Below are 22,125 nucleotides of genomic sequence, written 5' to 3'. Positions count from 1 at the left end.
TTCTTGTACAATATTTGGAAGATGACAAATAAAAATGAATGACAAGATAATCTGGTTTATTTTGTTTCTTCAAATGATAACATGAAAATACAGACATCATAACAAAATCATAATTCAAACTGAAAGCTTGTGAAAGGAGATGGTAAATGATGAACAAAAGGAAGTGCAAGGAGAATGAGACCAGGTGTTCCAGAAGGGTAGAGATGAGATGCTTCTTGTAAGTAATGTCGAATTCAGGGCCTCAATTACAGAGTGGCTATTTTTACTACTGTAAACTGTCTATTTTAGTGGTTATTTTATTTCAGTAATGTTCATGATGATAATATTGCGCTAATTCATTTTAGTGTATCGTTTATTAAACATGGCAATTGGGGACTTCAACGAAATATTCGGTCGGTAGGATGGTATGCAAATAGGAAAATGATATTGAAATATTCCAGAGGATGTGTTGGTGTCCTCAAGTCTCACGTTTTTAAGCTTGACAAATGGTTCTTTAGAGGAACTTTTTCAGTCATCTAGCTAGTGTTATATTCGGTACAGTTCAGTAGAACGACCGCACTCTAAAACTGAAAGTTGCATATTCGAACAGCATCTTCCATCGAATGGACATTCATTTTACCAGGTGCTGTGGATGCGCGAAGTCGACTGTACTTATTTGTTGACAATAATACGCTGAAATTTGATTGCGCCAATTTCAGTACGTTAACAATAAGATCAAAGTCGTCTCGAAATCTGATCCAGACAAATTATTGTGATAGATGTATAAACACCAAAATAAATATGTATATTTCGCCCAATGTACGATACATGTAATCGGAACGATGACCTAATCGGTTTGGGATGGTCAGTCAACAATTGGGCCCACTGGACAAATAGAGCGCTAGCGAACGACTGGAAATAAGCTTGTCTGTGGCTAATTATCCGATAACCCCTTTATCTTCCCCCAATACCGCATCCAAATCAGTCTATAGCAGGTATGTTCATACTTATCTCTATATGGTAAACAAAGGGGCCAATAAGGGGGTACTTAAAGTATATGAGATATATATATATATATACTTATATCTATGTTATCCTTATTTAAAGAATGTTATTTATTTTTTATTTCAAACCTTGTTTAATTTGAATTTCAGTTTAAAAATCATTTCTCGCGAAACTCTCATTTTGAAATGATCCGAATCTTCTTGGCTTTGAATATTTTCCTTCTACGTATATTTGTCCCTTTTTCACCTTGATGGGTGTTATCATAATTAGTTGTGTTTATAAATATTTGGTATGTCTGTTTCACACATACAGTCACCATTTAGTCTCTTAACATCGTGAATCATTTGTACATTTTTTTCGAATTATGAAGTAATTGTTTTGTGTGGGTAGTGTGTGGTGAATGAGGAAAATTGATCAGTATATTGTATCCTCGATTTCCGTCATTTACAAAGTATTACCAGTTCTATATCATCCTGAAAAGTTGTAGAGAAAGCATCGTTACCATCCAGGTAGGTCATTTTTATTTCTTACCTTTCACAGATATCAAAATACATTTCAAACATTTCGAAATTCACAATGTCTTCTGTTTGTTCGGTACTTAAAAGTGTTTGTTCACGCAAATAAAAATCTTTTCATTTTTCATAATAAATTGCAAAATATGACAAATGTTAATTTTATATATCCGTATGTCACGAAATACATTTTTTTTCGAATACCGGCATTGGTTTTTGATTTACAATAATGAATCGCAGCACTCCTCGAATGAAAATTGACTTTTTATTCAGGACAGTGCGGCTGCTGGATCGATATTCTCGATAACTAATCAGCTCACGATATCCACTTGTCTTGGACACATTTTGATTTGAAGTTAAAGAAACACTATTATTGGATTAGTACATCTTTCGGCCTATATTTTGAATTTCGCCATTTTAATTTACCTCGGACGCCTGATAGGATTCTACGGAAGCGTATTCAGGCCACGTTGTGTTTTATTTCAACTCGAAATTTCTAAATAGAAATTTTTAGTTAATAATCCGAAATTTCGAGATAGCAACTTTGGGGTCCTATAACATCACTGACGAGTCACACAAGGACGAAATAACTATATGATGCAATTAATTTCATTGTTTGGCTCTGCTGTATCTGTTCTAAATTTGTATTAAATGGCGCTATCCACTTGTGTGGCTTTTGTAAATCTTTATGATGTTCTTATTTCTATATTACTTATTAATTATAGATAAAGTTTAATTCAGCTGTTTTCCTTGTAGCCAACTATATAGATACCAGAGACCGGTCAAACACTAGGAATAAATATACATGTCTTAATACGAAAGATGTGGAATGAGAGATATATATATAAACATATAATGTTTTACATCACGTGTTTTCCAGTGTTTTAACTTTTTTCTATATATAAACTTATACATTTTTCTCAGACATAGTATTATGTTAAAAGAATACCGTTTCACTTCGATGTTTCTGCTATAGTTGTTTTCATTCTGTGTACAGGGAAAGGTTTCTATTCCACTATTTTATTCAGTCCTAGAAGATAGGAAAAATTGAACCTTCTAAACTTACGATTTTACATCCGAAATGAATTTTATCCATTTTCTTTGCAGCATCATGTTCGTTCATGCTTTTTGTGTCACATATATGGTGCTATGTATGGGGCCCGTCCTGATATCAACACAGACCATTCCTCGAATGATACCCGCGGTGTTAGGGAGCTCTGTGACTCTGGACTGTACCGTGTCGCGGTCCGCAAACTCATTCCTGGTCTGGGAGAAAATAACACCCACAAAGATTGTTATCGCCATTAACGATAAATTACAAAATGGATTCCAAAACTCTTCAAAAATATCTGTTCACTTACGTCACGATGGCTCGACATCATTAGAACTGAAGTCGATGGGCCTGATGGAGGATGGCGAGTACAGATGTTATGACGTCATAGATTTGTCGACGGCGGATAAATTTGACGTCACAATTTTGGGTAATTGCATTTTACATAAACACTCTTCAATAAAAAAATAATTAATGTGAATTCACAAATGTATTTTGAATACTAATATTTTTACTATTTTAAACTAAAAAAAAAAAGGGGGGGGGGGGGGGGGTTACTTCATGTTGCTCTGACGGAGTCGTCTTGTTTCAGTGCGCCCGTTTGACGATGGGGTGTCTTCACTGATTGGTCAGATAGATGAGGGCACCCAGCAGACGATTACGTGCACCGCGGATGGCGGGAAACCCTCGCCGAGCATAGAATGGTATCTTTTGAGTAAGTTTGTACTTATAGATTTTATATCGGATCAAACAACAACGTTATCCAAACAATATTCAAAACGTATTCAAGGTATCGTACATGATACATTATGATGTAATTTACAAAACGTCTGAAAAGGGTTCTTCTATATTACAAGGTTTTTTTTTTTTAAGTTTATCATGTGTTTGAATAATGAACATACGAAAATAAGATGCTTTATATGTTTATCACATTTACAAATGAATTTTTTCATTACTTTGCATTGGGAATTTCGTGGTCCTGAAATATCATTTGACTGAAAATCTATAATCATCAACTGTTGTTGAAACTTGAATATATATTCTTTGATCTTTATCTATTTCGATAACTTGACTTTAATATCAAGACATTTAAAATGATAAGAATACAATTCACAAAAAGTCTGAAATGTTGATCTTAATTAATTTGATTTTCAATGTACGAGTTATCTCTCATATGATTTTATGATATCCTCCACACGTATATTTTGAAATTAAAACGTTTGCAGTATTAGACATGATCAGTTTCTACAGCTCAGATATTCGCGATGTTACCATAACAAACAGGATGGAATAGGGTTCTCTATTATGTTTTCACAGAACAGTATACATTTCTCATGACTGAATGTCATCCTCGAAAAAAGCGAAAAAGACCCCTAGAAAATAAGAATATTTACAGTGAGTAAGTCAGTAAAATTGATGATTGTATAGGCCCTGATGTCAATAGGACGAGATTAACTGGCAGTGAAGAAGCCAGACAGTATCCGAACGGGACTTGGTACAAAAGGAGCAATCTAACCTTTACGGTGACGAGGGAGATGTACCGAAGTACTTTGTACTGTTTAGTCAACACAGGACCCATCCCCTTCTACAACGAAAGCTTTCAGACACAACTGGATGTCAATCGTAAGTAGTGAATACTGTAAAATGGTGAGTTATCGTGATGCTCAAATTTCGTGTTTATTTATTTATTTATTTATTTATTTGGAGAGCATTTAATTTCATGTTTATAGAGATGTGTTAATGAAATCCATCGATGCTGAAGTCTTTATGGCTGATTTATTAGTGGGCATTTAAATTTTCAGAAAATAAATACATAATCAACTATCACATTAAGTTTCACTTTTCCACAAAATATCATTATCATTCATTTCTAGGCAACCTTGGCTTAAAACACCCGCAACAATTCTTTCAATTTTTCTCTGGTTTTTTGTCATTATGAGAATTGAACGAAAACTATATTGATGTTGAGGGAGCTAAAAAAACTGTCTTCGGAAGATTTGTTCATGGGCTTGCCAAGAATATTAGATTTGGTGTCATTTTGAAGGCATACTTCAACGTTCTATATATACAATAGAGATTATAGTTTTCGTTGTTTTCAGGATGATCTTATCTTTGAAGTCGGCTTGTTATCCAGTTTTTAGAGTATATTTACAAACTTTCCGCATTTTCGTATCATTTCGTCTGATCTTTAATCTTTAATTATGACCTTTTTTTAAACCTTTGATCTCACAGTATCACCTTTAATGCCAGCAATTGGGTACTTTACGGGTCTATTCAACGACGGGGAAACAAAAACCATTACCTGCACATCGGCCGGAAGTAGGCCAGCAGCTACCATTGAATGGTACATAGATGGCGCTAAATTACAAAACACTATTCATGAGGTACTACCGAGGTCTGATGGAACATTCTTTGTAACCGGAATTTTATCCGTTAAATTCGACAAAAGTATGAGTGGACGTCAAATGAGATGTGCCGCTTCAAACTCCGTAACACATACTAATGGCGTCGGCGATGTCAACAGGACACTCACACTTCTTGTAACGTGTAAGTCTTCAATTAAGTTGACTTTTATAGAATATCTTTTAGTGAATTTACATGTATAATTTTTACATGCAGTCGTATGCCGTGTAATTCATTGATATAATGACTGATATATCCATGATTGAAAACAATATACAGTATATCGGGGATATTTTCCCGCAGTGCAATTTTCGCGAAAATCACCAAAATTAACCTTTTGCCTTTTTTGCGTATTCAAATTTTTTCTTGCGATTTCATCGTCTCAGGAATAAAAAAAATCATTTCCAGTGGAAACTAAACTTTAAAAAGGGTGTGTTGAAAATTCTTATTTTCCTTTATGATTTTACAGTAAACTTTCACCTCTCCACAGGCGAAATGTTATCATTGTACAATTGTAACTAAAATTTCCGAAAGTACCTCTTGTAATTTTTGCAATTTCATCGTCACAAGAAATTTGAATAAATGTATCACTCATGCGATTATAATGAAAAGAAGAAAACATGCAAATTTTTGCGATTTTTTTTTTTTTTTTTTTTTTTTCTATTTTGAAAATATTGCTAAATTAAAAAAATTAAATACGTTAAAAAATTCCCGATAGACGGAATCTTGATTGAAAATTAAATTTCTTTTGCATCACTCTCGGGAAAGAACAGGTCAGTGTACTTTCTCGTATACGGCATTCGGATTTAACCGAGTATGATTCGACTTAACATGCTCTTTTCTTCTTTTCACCAAATATTTTTGGATTTGTAGATGCACCTCAGATAACGTCGGAAAACGGAACAAGGGAGGTAACTGAGGATTCCGACGTCGTTCTCACTTGTCAGGTCGATGCGAGGCCCATGCCTTTACCACAAAATATATTCTGGCGCCACAATAACAACATTATAGCCTTGGGAACAGGGAGTAGATTTAACTACACTTCAAGTCGAGTAGCCGATCTTCACATTTCTTCCGTGAAAAGGTTATTTTATGATTATGTATAATTTGATCCAAACCACAATTTTATCATTCGGTACCGAGCTGTATTTGAATAGGATGACAAAATGACGGATATAACATTGACATCACCACAAATGGTGCGGGAAATGAACAAACTGTCAATTGCATCGGGGTTCTATTTAATTGCTTTTTTTTTTGGGGGGGGGGGGTTAGCTCAATTATTCATTTATTATTTATTTATTTTCGGTTCCATTTTCAGTTTTCTTTAATTTGACTTGAACATATTTTATTGTAAGAATACTATGGGATGGATCACAAGTTTTTCAACTTATGATAAGTCCTTTCCCTAAAAAGTTTGACAGATGTGGCGGGGGAAGAAGGGAGAGAGAGAGAGAGATCTTTTTAATAATCTGATCGAATTGTTAATTGTGAAATCACTTAGTCTGCTCCGTCCATTGAATCTGCTGCTGACAACTTCACAAGTAAATTTCTGGATTTAGTGTCTGTCTGTATTCCAAATTATGAAGTGACTAAACGTCCGTCGGACAAACGATGGTTTGACTCTACATTATGTAAGCATTGTCAAATTCGTGAAAGACTGAGAAAGACTTTATACACATACACCGTATTGATTGTAAGAAAATATTTTTTTTAAAAAATAACAGGAATGAAGTCAACAATACGAAAAAACAAGCAAAGTTACACTTTTACAGTAATCTTGAGTCTAATAGTGGTAGATGTAGGAAATCTTCTTTTAAAATATCCTATATTAACGACCTTGTAGACCCAATGAAAGCTGTTACTAGCCTCTCTTTGCAGATGTCTCATCTTTTGAAGAGGCTTCAGTAGACATAAATGCTGTTGAACAGATCCTAAATCATGACATCCAACGTTTACAAGATTGGTCTGCAATTCAATCATGCAAAACCGTTCCATTTTCTTCCAGACCCCTCGATGTAAAACCAAATCTTACCCGTAAAAATGAACCACTTACTTTCACTTACATTGCCATCTTCGAGTGTTTCTCAGTAGTAATTGTAATTGGCATGACCACGTTCAACATATTGTCAAAACATACCCATGTAAAATAACTGCTTTAAAACTATTGATATATAAAGTTAGTAAGGAAACTCTTAATACTATATACACGTCTTTCATTAGACCAACTCTTGAATATGCCTCCTGTTTCTGGGATGGTTGTTCTGACGAACTGCCAAATGCCGTGGAATGAGTCAAATAAGAATTTGCTAGACTTGTGCCTTGCCTATCACCTGTAACCTACTGTGAGGCATTATATCTTGAAACTGGATGGCTACCTTTACAATCTAGACATAATAGACAAGTGCAAAATTATTTCATTTCTTGCTTCGCCTAAATAGATGTATTTAGAAAAATCATTTATCCCCTCAACTACTAGCTTGTGGAATAGATTTGATAATTCTGTAAAATTATCATTTCTTCATCAGCAGTTAGTATAAAGATATCGACTATTCCAGACGCTCTACCAAATTACATGAATGCTGGTTACTGATATCTGTCAGTATTATTACCACGACACAGATGTAGTAATTAAAAGTGATTTATTTCGTGTGGGTATATGTCCATAGCCTATATGTCATGATAAGGTAATTATAATGAAGATGTGTTTCTCAGAGAGAGAGAGGGGGGGGGGGAGAGAGACTGTTCTGTTTAAGTCCCATTTTGTCATTTTGCTATGACCTTCTGACATTTTTCTGGTTGAAGACCCACCTTAATCTTACGTTTACTCAATAATTCAATCTAAACCTTCTTTGCGATAAATATACATATTATTACTAGCCATTTAAGTAGAAAAAGTACCTGGAATCTTATTGCACCATGTATTACAACTAACATGCGTTTGTCCATATTTCTTCAGGTTGGTAATGTCACTAGAATAAAATTCTTATAACACTACCAGAAAAAGATTTGAGTGTGACGTTTCGGTAAATATAAGGCAACCTTCAATGACTAATGACTAACGAAATGTCACACTTAAACTTTCTACTGGTTGGGTTGTATCAAGAACTTTAATTCTAATGTTTCGTCAAAAATTTCAGAAACCTGTATGAGTTAATATTAAGATACTTGTAAATACTATGTAGGTACTTATTTTGACTGCGACCCAATTACTGAAAAAAGAAAGAAAAAAACAAACTGAAATGGCTTTGCAAGACTATCCGAACCAATTATTGCGATAGGCTACTCTTGGTTTCTACAATATTGTCTTTAAAAAATATCATCGGAGAGACGTTATTGAAAGAGTCATATGTTATAATTATTATGGCAAATCTCTCACAATATATACCATGTTTATCTTTTCATTCCTAATTTGATCGTTCAGAGAGGACGCTGGGAACTACGAGTGTCAGGCTCTAAACACGATTGGTGTTGGGGTAGGACAAAAAGTCCACATCGAGGTGTCATGTAAGTACAGTGGAACCGCTTGATAGATCACCTGTGTTAAGATACCATCTCTAATAAGGGATAAACAGTATAAATATACCACCTATTAAAAACATACGTTTTTGATACTACTTTTTAAAAGGCAACCTGTGTTAAGGGACCACATATAGTAAGAGGCTACCTGCTTTAAAAGACATGTTTTCAAAAACCATATTTGTTGAGAAATATTGGGAAGGTTTCCTTTGCAGTTTTTGTTATGCCTACTGAAACTGACCTATCTGCTCATGTCGTCTGTTTTCAGATCGCCCATTTTGTACACAAGGTAGCGTTGTAAGGCACGCTGTGAAGCTTGGGAGCTCTGTGACGGTCACGTGCACAGTTGATGGTAATCCTGGGAATTCCACAATTAAATGGCGTTACAAAGGAACTGGGATAACTATAACTCCTAGTGTTTCGAATCATGTAGTATACGGTAGACCGAGGGAAACAGTTTCTACGGCTGTCATTTCAGTGACGTTAGTATTGAAACCATATGATATTAATTGTAAAGATACATTTCAGTGCGTTAAATAGTCGAGCCTTTTTCACATAACAATATAGCGCTTCTTGATTTGTCAGGATGTAATATATCTTAATATCTCTCTTTTTTTACTATTAAATTTAATTCGCATATGTAAGAGTCAACATATCCTCTATTATAATTTATTGTTTTGTTGTAAATATATTGTGTTTCGGTGATTTTGGAAAAAAAAGGTCAGTGCAGATGCTTTTAGAAGAATTTCTATACCGCTGGTATTCGAGATATTTACGAAATTATCATGGAGGGATTAAAAAAAAAACAAACAAAAAAAACATGGTATTCGCTAGACGGCGTTCGAAAACAATTAGTACATGCGTCTCGAAAGTAACGGTGTTAAAATATTTCTGTTTAGTTATATTATGTGAGTTTGTTGTTTCTATTTTACTGTGAAAGCTGTAATTTTCGAGAGCTCCTATTTTTCAATTGTTTTTAGGATGGAATAAAATCACGAAAACGAAACGATGAACATTATAATTAAATATTTTATAGTTAATTTAGAACCAATATCCGTTCTATTATTCCATTTATACTTCTTTTTCTTTTAAAGTTTTAGAAGCAAGGGGAAAAATAATCTGAAACAAAAATCGACATTTACGATATCTACTTTTCATTTCATCTTATTTGGAATAAATATTTGCTCTGTTTGCGATAACCAGCTCAAATAGCAGGTTTGAAATGTAGTAGCTTTAAATTGGAAAAAAACACCAAAAAAGATAACTTTGATTTTTCATGTTCAGATGGTATAGCTTAATATGCTACTATGTAATGCAGACTTATTTGGGTTAATCTAACAGAGACGACTGGCAGTACACAGATGTTGAATGTGTCGGATCGAACGCAATTGGTGAATCCAGATCGCCATGTATTTACCGCATAGTGAGACCAGGTTTGTGGCCATAAAAACATTGGTGCATTTCCATGTCTTTCGTTTGATTTATTTAGGACTTTTTATTGATTAATTTATGTATTTTCTATCGGTTTCATACATCCCTTTCGATAGTTCACATGGCTTTTTTTATTATGCCAAAAGTTTACTCAATGAGTGATGCCATTGAAGGCTAACCCAGTTCCATCAAATCAATTTTTTTAACAATTGGTATGTTGATATTGCAGTGCATTTTCTTACATGTAATTATTAATGTATAAAAACGTATGTAACCGAAATTACTTACCATAAAATATTACATTAAATAAGTTTTGATAGTGATTATATACATATCAACTTCCAAATTCAAGTGATCGAAAGGATCCTGCACATTTCGGTATACAAATACTGCAGTACTAAGTGCTCCCTATTTACGTAGGTCCTCCGGAAGTGCCCACAAACTGTACGTGGTCCTCGCTAAATGACGTGGAGATTCGCGTGCAATGCAATCCCGGGTTTGATGGAGGATCCGGTCAATATTTCGTCCTTCAACAGTCAGAGAGTGGCGGTCAGTATGAAACGACCAAGAATGCTACAGTGGCCATGTTTGTAGTATCCAACCTAAAGGCAGGAACTCGCTATTCGTTCAAGATATGTGCAATATCTGACCTATATCCACAACTTCCCAGTTGCTCTTCTGAAGTAGCAGCCCAGACATCCGAGGGTGAGACAGATTCATTTTCGCTTTTGAAAATCTACGAAAAGAGCTATATCCATCTTGATGTACAATGTTAAAGGTTAAACTCGAAATGTTTCTTGCATGGAGTTATCACTATAACTTAATATCTTCTTTTCAATTTCTATTTTGTTAATTGATGCCCTTGGATATGGACGCTTTGTTTACTTTTAATAGCTCCTGGTCTTTCATCCGTATTTACAAAAATATCATAAAGACATAAAGTAAAAATTTGATGTAAAGTATGCAGATATTTGACAGCTTAAAATATCTGGGATGCACCAAAACTCGTTCTTCGCAAATGGCAGATAGGTATATCAGTATATGTTTTTCCTTAAAGGGATAAATGACCAACAAGCTTTGGCATCCGCAGGAAGTCCGAATAGCGCCCCCTATATCGCTGCTGGAGTCATGGGAGCTGTTGTCCTTTTCATTTTAATTGGAATTATCATCTTCTTTGTTCGGAGAAGGAGACAGGTTCGTAAACCGTATGACCACAACAGCCAACTGGCTGCTTCAGCTGCTCACCGCATGTATAGAGATCACGTGATAAGCAATGACGGGCATGTTAACTATGGCGTCAACATTACAAGCACTACGCATGGCCACTACAGTACTTCCTCTCACAGCCTTCCCAACCGGCGTGAGCTGGAAAATTCATTCTATGGACATGATCCAACAAAAACGATCCGTAAATCCGTACAATGGAACAACAAACAGCTTTTGTATTAATTCTGTCTGTAAGTTAATGTTGATTTCCCGTTTTCAACCTATTCCAAAAGTCAATGCTGTATTCGATTTACGTCTTGCTGAAATGTAAATACCACTGTCGGTTACATACTTAAAAAAAATCATTTTTCTGTATTAGTTTCAAGTTAAAAAAAAACTACATATTTTGGTTTATACAATGGCCATTGAACATTTAAAACTTTTCTGAAATATCATTATTATTTAGTTGGTAATTTGTAAGGGGACAATATTTTCTCTATTTCTCGGTACTTTTACGTAATTGCGTAAAAAAGAGACGCGTGTATATAATATGTCCTTTTAGATCCAGATCGCGAAATTTAATTAATCAAAGTAGAATTATGCCGATTTAAATAAAATCATCGCCAAATTAATTGATTCCTGAAATTAACCAGCTATGCGCTATCTTTAGATCCTCTGATAGGGTAATCATGAAATACCAAAAAAAGGGGAGAGGGTTTAGGAATGAAGTTCACCAACACTTTAAAATCGAAAGCATGTAATTTTACGACAAACACATTTGGTGATCAACTGCATGAATCTCTTAATTTGTAGAAATTTCTTCGTTCCGTAATATTCTATGGCAGACCGGTGACAGTATAAGACGCCTCTTTTTCCTCAGAAACACATGTATCATCTGCCGTAAAGCGGACACCGGATGTACTGGATTTGAAGAAGCATGATCTGAGGCCACATTACACAAGCCATAACCTACACTTCACCTGTTTTGCATGTGCGCATCCACATCTGTTCATCTGCATGTACGAGTTTCATTTCCAAATTGTATGTTCATATTCATTTAACAGTGCTGTCGTTGATGTTTGTTATCTTTATAATAATAAATACACTTTTTATATTAATATGCATGCTCAGCTATTTTTACGTTATCTTGCATGTAAAGAAACATGTTCTACTGGTTGGTAAGTAATATATATGATTTTTTAGTCGATAAGAAAATTTTGAGTGGCGTTTCCATAACTACACTGCCCCTTTATCAGATGTTTGAATCGTATTTGCACAAACGTTTACGGGATAGTAATGCATCGATGTGACATTTTGGCTCTACTGTAATCCTACTATTCTTACAAAGGTGACAGAATAATCATCGAATCGTCACACATACTTTTCTTACTCTGTTTTTATATGAATATGATTTTATATTTCCTGGTTATTTCAATTGAAGTTTGTTATGCAACTAACTCAAGTTTGTCTTACATATGATTCTTTATTAACATTTAACGTTAACGTTTATCAAGTGATTTTAGTAACCAAAGCTGTCAAAATAGCAACTTTTCATTCCAATATACATACCAGTAACACAAAATAATCCGTATTTGCATATTTCCCTCCTGTTGCAATATAAAACTATATATATAAGGGGAAACATTTGCTCGGTAATCTTTTTGCTCTAAGATACATAAAACAAGGAATTCAACTTCAGCAATACACTTAAGTCCATTTACATATTGACCTCAGCTAAAAAAGATCGAAACAGGCGAAAGTCAAACATCTTTTCGCTTCGCGAGCAAATTGAATGTTGTTATTAACTCAACACATAGGGTCATATGAGCGTTTGAATAGAAGAGGAAGAAAAAGTGTTTTTGTAGTTAGAACTGTTTAGACAATGCCGTCACGAAGTATTTGTTGTTTGGGCTACACAGGAAATATTGATTTTGCCGTGAAATAAACAAACAAACGCATGATTCAAAGATATTTATCTTTGCCTTTTTTAAAGGTTGTTCTACATGTACATTAAATGCTGTTGAATTTTCGGCTACCCATAAACTATTTATTTAATATGACATTTTGTTTCTGATTAGAGATAGAACAATATATTAAATTACACGCACACCATAAAATGAAACGATATATAGCAAATTGGCAAAATAGAAAAATTCACTGACAAAAATATAGCGCCGCTTAAATATGGAGATGGTGTCATCATACAACCATATGCTCATGATCCGGTATGATAAACTCAGAACATTATATCAGATTTTAATTTCGATACTTTTAAATATAAATCCAATGCTGTTACCGGAATTTTGTCAAAGATATCATTATTCACTCTGATCAAAATGCTTTCAACCAGACTAGGATATATATAGGTTTTTACTTCAAGCTAATAACTATCTCCTTTTCACAATAGTTTCTTGCTAGAATATATTGATAATTTATTTCTAAACAAACGAGCTCTACACTAAATCCTCCAATTGAAGCTTTAGTTTGTCATATATGTTTAATCTTACGATCATTGATATATAAGAAACATTCTATGTTTGTGAGATACAATGTATATAATTTTACGTGATTCAATCAGCTCTTGTTCAAATGCACAATTTGACAACTGAAAATTGCAACGACTGTTTTCCACATTAGGTATAAAAAAGGAAATAAACATTAGCAAAGTATTAAATTTCGTGTCTATAAAGAAAATAATATTGTTTTTGGAATACTGAAGAGGTTGAGGTTTTCCAGTTTGATTTTTAGAGAGTAAATAACGCGGAAAAAAAAGACACAACGAAAATAAGTTTCAAGTTTTCTGTAGATAAAACAAACTTATTTGCTTCAATCCTTTGATACAACCGGAAAAATTTGGACCTTCGAAAAAAGAAACTTTAACAGTACAGCATTTAAATTATGATTCTATCACAACTCTAGGTTAATAGATCGACCTTACAGATAAAATTATTAACAGTCGACAGTTCACACAAATATTCAAATACTTACGCATTATGACGAATTCGTTGGATAATCAATTGCGTGCCTACTGGAGACACATAGTTTCATATATGCCAGGCATCTCTAAAATGAATTCCTATAAGGTGATTTATGTGAGATATTATCAAACCTTTACATATAAGAGAATATTTACAGCTGGACAAGGACCCACAGGAATCCACCTGGAACCAGAACAATAGTGAGTATACCATGGGATTAAGCACTTCGAAGTTATCCATTGATCATGTTTTAAGCATATATACTTAAGATTATTTAATATTGATAGTCATAGCAATTTTGTTTAACCAATTTTCCCACGTATTTTTGGTCCATTTAAAAACATCCTGAAGTAGAGTTATAGTACAACCCCAATGTCAAGGTTTGAAAAGTATATTAATGTTTTGGCATAGGAATTCGTGGACGACGATTGCGCACGAAATCAACGAAAATTTAGATAAAAACGCAGCAAGAAAATTAATATACTTTCAGTGTACACGGAAATATCTGTCTTTTCTACTTTTTTCAGAACTGTATTCACAAACACACTGCTTTCCTGATCACAAAGCAATAATGCGTTTATGTTTGATTTTTTAACCGTAGTATTCCCGCACTGCTTTACACTTGTCTCTTTGTTAAATTTACCCTGTCTTGTATAATATGTTATTTTTTTGTGACCTAGCATTATATCAATAATTCAAGAATGAAACTGAATATAATTGGTATTCTTATATTTCCATAGTTTTTTTCCATTATTGTAAATTTATCAAAAATAAAATCACCACTAAAATATATAAAATATAAAATAAATAAAACATTATAGGAACTGTTGTTTAATTGATCAATTAAATTCTGTTTAAATGACATCTATTGGATTTTTTAATGTTTACACAGTCCCAAACACAGGCCAATCAAAACAAGGAGAATCATGTCATGTGATAGGAACATCAAATGGCTCTAGTTTAACGAAAAACGCAAATATCGTCCAAAATTCTTGCGGAGAACGTGGTAACAACCAGTTCATATTGGCGGATGGTAACGAGGCTATTGTAAGACACATTAATCCATATGATATAAAGAACTTTGACCCGGAAGTTGATCATTCGATCTCCAATAAGATGAGGGTATACCAAGTTCCTTCCCACCAGCCACTGATAGAGGACAATGTCAACGTAAAGACGAAGAAAGGAGATGACTTTGACGTTAATGACTTTCAAGACTGGCTAAAAGAGACTCCGTCACATTTTGGTGATAGTTCAAGGCATAACCTTTGTTACAGTGAAGCGGATATTTCAATGGCAACAACGGATCGCAGATACAGGCCACCTATTGATGACAAAAAATCTGTGTCTTTGGAGATTATACCGAATACAAATGATTCAAAGTTAGATGATTCTGGTTTGACCTTTCAAACAAATCTTTTATCACATTTCATAACCATAGATAACTATACAGAAGAAAACGAAAGTTCAAGGTCATCGAGTTCCTTCAGTTCGAAACTCAAAAGTTGTGTCATACCAACAGACCCTATAAGCGGGGAAACAGATACGGAAAAAAAAGAAGGCATTTCCGTGGATAATAACAAACAACCGGTAAAGAGGTCGAGTTACAAACTTGCAATGCATAATAATGATGATTTCACATTACACGACTTTTTCTCGGCATCTGTAGAGGCATTGGCCGCACTTGATGCCACACTTGAAGACGTCACACCACTGGACATCAGTAATAACAGTGACTCATCCGGGTCTTTCAAGAGTAGTAGTGACAATATTGACCGACACATCAAAGAAGAGAATCCAAAACGTCTTTCGGAAGACAACGACTTGCCACATAAAGAACATGTAAAACGGTGCCATAATGGACGCGAGACGAAAGAGGATGATACATGTCCGGAACAGGACTATGTTGAAATGTCTTTCTTGTCCGGTGAACCAGATGAGCCGATACCTAAAGTTCCTGACAAGGTCTACCTTGAAGAAACTTCATCACGCGATAAACTGAAATGTGATGAGACGGCTGCATTATCGAATTTACCTAGCACAGAGGTTGTGTTTACTGATGACTACATTGATATGGCGACAATACCTGCAAAGCAAGTGAATGTTTGTAAGAACGCGTTACAGGACGAAGGAAGCAAGGATGAGTCGAATGACTTACCTGGCAGTAAAGGCCCTATTGAGAAGATAAGGCTACGGTGCAAGCGTGTTAATGTTAAGACTCCGGTGCCATCTGTTGGTGATGATAAAAGTGATACATCCTACAGTTCCGATACCTCTTCAGAAAGTTCATCTAGCGAGTGTGATTCAGAGGAATTCACTACCCCACAGGAATCAGGGAACAATCGAAATCCCTCTGAACAGGAAGAAATTGATAAAAATATACCTTTTATGGACAGTGGTGATGAGGCAGAAATGAAAACTACAACAGAGGATAGCACATCTCCAGTATATTTCTGAATTTAGTCAATAATGCGGAACGTTTTGCTTCCTGTCATCAGGGAGCTCTTTTGGTCCGAGAGAATAGTATACTTGTTGTTGGCTTCACTTATATCAATGAAGACAGTATTGAATCGGATTGTACCTTACGTTTTGAAGTAAAACAACATTTAACAATAACATATTATGTCACTGTCAGTTTGATGTCTATTGTAAACATCAGAAGAACGTCAGATATTTTTTCAATCATTTTTGTACATAAATGTTAAATTAAAATATGGATGAAATAAAAATAAGTGTTCTCCCAAGTTGGATATTGACATAGCAAACATTGTGTGTTGTAGAGATTACGTATGGTGAAGTCTTTTAGATTGTGTTTATTACATTTGTACACTAAATATTTCTGGTATATGTTGAAATGACTCTAAGTTTATGAAATAGGTTAAGTGAGTAACTGAAGTTTACTTGTTGCTGTTAATCTTACTTTGGTCACCATAGTTACCAAGAAGATCACAAAAGTAACATCAACATACATTCAAAAGACATAGAGTATACTTAAAAGTGTTTCAGTAAAAACAAATATTCTATTTATTTTATTTTGCAAGCAAAACAGCCGAATTACTGGCATATTAAGTACGTATATAGAATGACTAAACTTTTGCGGACACTGGTTACTCATAACAAAATATAGTCCTTTTTTTAAAAGATCATTAACACATAAATGATTTTAATGTACATTAATTTTTATGCTCTTATTAAAAAATGTTCTTCATGTCACTGCTAGACAAAAGCTGCTGTAAAACGTTCAGAGAGAGTTTGACCTATCGCAAATTTTACGCGACTGAAAATATGGCGGCAGCCTAGCTGGTGCTTTCGATGACACGAAGCCTCCTGAAATGTGTAGACCCACTTTCAAGACGTTCGGTTGCGGATTGAGGTTGCACTTTGATAAGGTAATTTGAGTTCCATCGCTTGCTGACTTCCATGGAAATGAAACGTTTAACATGGAAATGAAAACCATGGCACTAGTTAACAAGCTCTTCCGATTCTGTACCGGGCTTTATAAGATGATTTTGTACTCTCTGTTCATTGGTTTATGTCTACAAAATTGTTATTTTTCAATTTCTCTATGTTTTAGTGATAAAAATGTAACAAAATGTATTATATGATTTGCCATAATCATCTTTGTTTAAATAATAATTATAATGATCAATGTTCATTGTAATCTGTTTATTGTGATAGAAAACGAAGATACAACAAGAAAGCAATGCAAAATATGAACAACAGCAATGGCCATATTTTACTACACAAACGGAGAGGCATCTTAATCAAAACAAAATGAACATCAAAAACAGATAAAAAGTTTTTAATCAAAACTGGCTTGATTTAAATTTACCATATAACAGGTTATCATACCATTTTGTCAAAAATAGAATATTTCATTCATGTTATATATTTGCCATTAAAGATGAAGAACAGAAACCATTTGTGCAGCTCTTTGTCAATTGAAGTTCTAACTCAACGTTGCGAAAATAGCGAAATGTTGTCAACTGTTGAAGGATTAAAACGAAAATAGTAAATTGGTTATACGATATTTTATGACCGAATCTGGCATAGAAAGAAAACTTGAAACAACAAGGTATGGATATCCTTTGCATTTAAATATAACAAAAACCTTAGTAATACATGAAAATTATGGTTGAACATTTCTTTCCATGTGATAACAATTATTTAAGTTCCTGTTTTTTTTTTTTTTTTTTTTTTTGGGGGGGGGGGGGGGGTATTTTATTTTTGCTATCACCTGTGATTTAGTATTCTGTCATTTACACTGTTTTTTAGTGACAATGCATTTTGTTTAAATTCGGATTGGCAACAACTTTGAAACGGAGACGACATCAATTAAAATGAAATCATCATCAGTCTAAAATTCAAGTTCTCTTTCACAAACAGTAAATATTTTTGAAGGGATCAAATCTTTACGGTTGATGAGAATATCATAAACTGGGAAGTAAACTTTTTTTATAAAAATGAATAACAACCACAACGTTTTTTTTTATAAATTTCTAGACTGTTCCTGATACCAACAATTAAATATTACACTCAAGTTCTAATATGTACATGTCTTTTACGCCTAATTCGAAAATATTACCGGGTTATACTATAAAAAGCATTTACTATAAAGGTATTTTATTCGATGGTTCTAATTTTGAAGCAAGTTTCAAAATATCGTTTTTTTCGTTGTTTTAATCCATAAAGCATAAACAAGAAAACAAGAGAGAAAAAATAATCTGGGAGAGGAGACTTAGTCGGCGCTGATATATTTTCTCTATTTACAATGTGTTTTCAAAATTGATCAGCATTTAACGATTTAAAATTTTGTCGTTTGACCTGAAGTTAGCCATAATGCAATATAAAGTGAATTCTAGCATAACATCTTGGACGTTCTTAAACACTTGTTTATCTATAGTACTTATAAAGTCGAAAAGAGCGATTTTGAAGAAATTTCTTTTGTGGAATACTTTTTGACGACGTGATTTGGTTAGGAGCAATGTTTCTTGTGGTTATAAAATATAGCATTACTGAAAATAACACTCAATGAATTAAAGGCACGTTTACTTTAAAGGAGAGTTTTGGAAATATTGGGATAATTTCTTCCCTCCATAAAAAGTATGTTAAATGATGGGGGGAAGAGGGGAAGTATTAGTCCAGTAGTCTTTATTCAGGTTAATTAAAGTTTGATTACCTCAAAATCGGGTGTCGGTTTATTTACATATAAAATGATTTAAAAAAAAACTAATTCTAATCCACTACAAGATATTTGTCATATCAACATGGCTTCAGCAATTTAGATAGAGAAAGGAAGGATGGTGACACGTTGTTACAGTTAAAACGATAAACAATGGTTGTCAAAACGTTCGAAGCTTGATGGATACATCTGCCAATGAAGTCCTGAAGTATGCAATATATTTCCAGGTGTCTGGTTTTCGCAATTTCTCAAAATTACAAAATGTTTAACCTCTCGAAAACAACGTTTTAGGTAGTTAGCACTCTAAAATATAAAGTGGTACATGTTATTTTTGCTTTAATACAAAATTACATCCAATGGTAATGTCTGTATTATAGGTCATACGCCTTTATGGAAGGGTACATGTGACGCAGGACTAGGGGTGGAAGGGAGTCCTTGGATAGCTTGGTATAGTGCTAAACCGCTGTAATACATCCCGACAAAACAACATACAAATCCTAATATTATAACTCCAATGTCGAATACTTTGGAGTACCAACGTAATACCCTCCATTTGATGTACAAATGAAAGTAAGATGGCCACACTAGGGACAGCATGGTCCCAGTGAAGCTTCCAATAAGCCCCATTAGAAGGGCAAAGAACGGTACAAATATGGCCATCAACATTGTAGCTAACACAAGTCCCAATCGGAGTGCAACTGCCCAGACTTTTAGAGTCTTTTTGTCGTCCAAACAGGAAGGAAACACTGCCTTAGATCCCGTACTAAACAATGCAGTGTCTATCAACTCCACTGCTGCGTAATACGGCAGCGGATACGAAAACAACGCCTTGACGACAAGAAACATGTTGATGATTATTTTGAAAATTTCCGACGATATGTTATTGGTGATTACTTCCTGTGTAGCACTTCCCCAGGTAAGAAAGCCTATATATCCAAATAAAGATTTGAATAACGCAGCGGCAAAATGAGTCCAGTTCATCATACAAGAAAATTTGCTTTTGTCGACCATGTTGCCTTCCAAAGTAGGTACAAATATTTGTGACGTGTAACTAAACACTATGATACCAAGACATATTGGGAATGACCATATGTCCAGATGAACTTTAACCTCTTGTACTTTCCATTGCGCCGCTTTCGTTATACAGAAAATAAGTACAATGGCGTTGATGATAAGATGTGCAACGGTGCACCAGAAGCTTGACCAGGACACGCTGCGAAGTGACTGTAGAAATGCACAAGGGATCAGAAATGCCGTACTTATCATGATCCAAGACGATAGATCGACGGGTAAGTTAGGAAAGCTACCGACGATCAAATCACCGCTTAAAACCATATACAGAATACACGTCATCAGCAATTCGATAATCTGAGCAAAATTTACAATCCTTCCTCCAATTACCGACCCAAAGGCAAAATCAGCTACCTCCACGTAACTCTTTCTGACTCTGACCTTGACCCCAAATTCGTTTTCCTCATACAGACAGTCGACAAGGATCTTTCCCGTGTAGCAACATATACCAGCTACCAGCACGTTGGCAACCACGGCCCAGTAGCCACTCTTCAGGACAACGTAAGGTAAACTAACAATTACCATACCCTGTCAAAGAAACAGAAAATTGCTGATGCTGAAGGCTGAATTTAGGCCTGTCTCTCCTAGTCCCCAACATTTAAGTGACGCAGAAAATTTCATTACATTTCTCAACAAGTAGTATACCAATAAAATATATATTCAAAGTAGGAATAACCCCATACAGTTTCTTTACATTAAGAAATGTACCTTATCGTGACCTTTCTGGTTCAGAATTTATGAAAATGTAATTAAGAAATATAGTAAATAGTTTCTAATACAATTGCTTTGTGTTAGAAACTAAAATATTCAGTCAACTCCCAAGATAAGCGTTCTGCGTTCATTTGTATAGCATTATTCCTTCGTAGTATGAAATACATAACTACACAATAACGGGATGATGTGTGAATATTCTCGAAAACAATATCTTACAATATTGCATTTTTATACTTCAGACTAAGTTCAATACTCAGCACGGACAAATTTAAAACTACCTCCAAATTGCATGTTTGATTTTTCTTTGGATGATATCTTGTTTTTGCACTATATAAACACTTAACAGTCATCACTTAATGGGGTTTTTAAAAGGGGCATACGCCCTTAAATGGTATGCTTGTAGATCTTTGATTTTGTATTACTAAATTTTACCTGTATGGCATTTGTGATGTTCCATGCAGCCTGCCATTCGTTGATCTGATCCTTTGGATCAATGCCAAATTCATCCGAAGAATTCGAATGAGTAAATGTTCCATTAGTAAGTTCACACAGTTCTTTCTCATTTTCGGACGTGGAGTATTTCACAAAATGCAGCTTTTCTTCTTTTGTGGCATTGAATTTTGGAAAAAAAGATCGAGCCCACCGGAAAGTACCAGAAACAGAGAAAGGCATTGTGCTTGTTTCCTTGACCCTTTCTGAAAATAAACATATATAATTATTGTATTATTGGTATAAAGAATAAATACACACACAAGTAAATAACACTTTTAAATTCAAATCTGGAAGTTGAATTAAGCTGCATCATACCGCTGTTTCGTCCTGTTAGGACTCATCAGTGATAATATTTCACCTTAAGTTTCGAATTGTAGTAGGGGACTTCGGGAAAAATCAATTATGTCAATGATTGTCTAGAGTTGCAAAATAACACCTAGTAGATGTTTGCATTCTAAACTGAGCCACTATTAAAAAGAATTAAAACGTAATATGCTGGTCACGGGTTATGTCAGGGACTATGCACCGCTGGCAGAGCCTTTCATTCTCAAAGAACTGTACAACATACGTGAATGGAAGAAT

At 34.4% G+C, this 22,125-nt stretch overlaps 2 protein-coding genes across 2 annotated transcripts; one reads left to right on the top strand and one right to left on the bottom strand.

Moving 5' to 3' along the window:
- The first annotated feature begins 2,607 nt into the window (after positions 1-2,607).
- On the top strand, positions 2,608-16,541 carry LOC132556969 (uncharacterized). Its single transcript, XM_060221433.1, has 12 exons — positions 2,608-2,977; positions 3,140-3,262; positions 3,976-4,170; positions 4,780-5,094; positions 5,824-6,034; positions 8,375-8,457; positions 8,738-8,951; positions 9,811-9,902; positions 10,321-10,605; positions 10,958-11,094; positions 14,242-14,284; positions 14,977-16,541. The coding sequence occupies exons 1-12, from the start codon at positions 2,608-2,610 to the stop codon at positions 16,539-16,541; spliced, it is 3,633 nt and encodes a 1,210-aa protein (XP_060077416.1).
- Positions 16,542-19,644: 3,103 nt separating this feature from the next.
- Positions 19,645-21,513, bottom strand: LOC132556968 (vesicular inhibitory amino acid transporter-like). Its single transcript, XM_060221432.1, has 2 exons — positions 21,484-21,513; positions 19,645-20,865 (listed from the first exon to the last, which is right to left on the bottom strand). The coding sequence occupies exon 2, from the start codon at positions 20,860-20,862 to the stop codon at positions 19,645-19,647; it is 1,218 nt and encodes a 405-aa protein (XP_060077415.1). The 5' UTR covers positions 20,863-20,865; positions 21,484-21,513.
- Between the last annotated feature and the right edge of the window lie 612 nt (positions 21,514-22,125).

This window comes from Ylistrum balloti, unplaced genomic scaffold (assembly GCF_031769215.1).
Source record: "Ylistrum balloti isolate Yb309-2 unplaced genomic scaffold, AGI_CSIRO_Ybal_v1 Utg370612, whole genome shotgun sequence".
Taxonomy (NCBI): Eukaryota; Metazoa; Mollusca; class Bivalvia; order Pectinida; family Pectinidae; genus Ylistrum; species Ylistrum balloti.
This window is presented reverse-complemented; position numbering and strand designations above follow the sequence as displayed.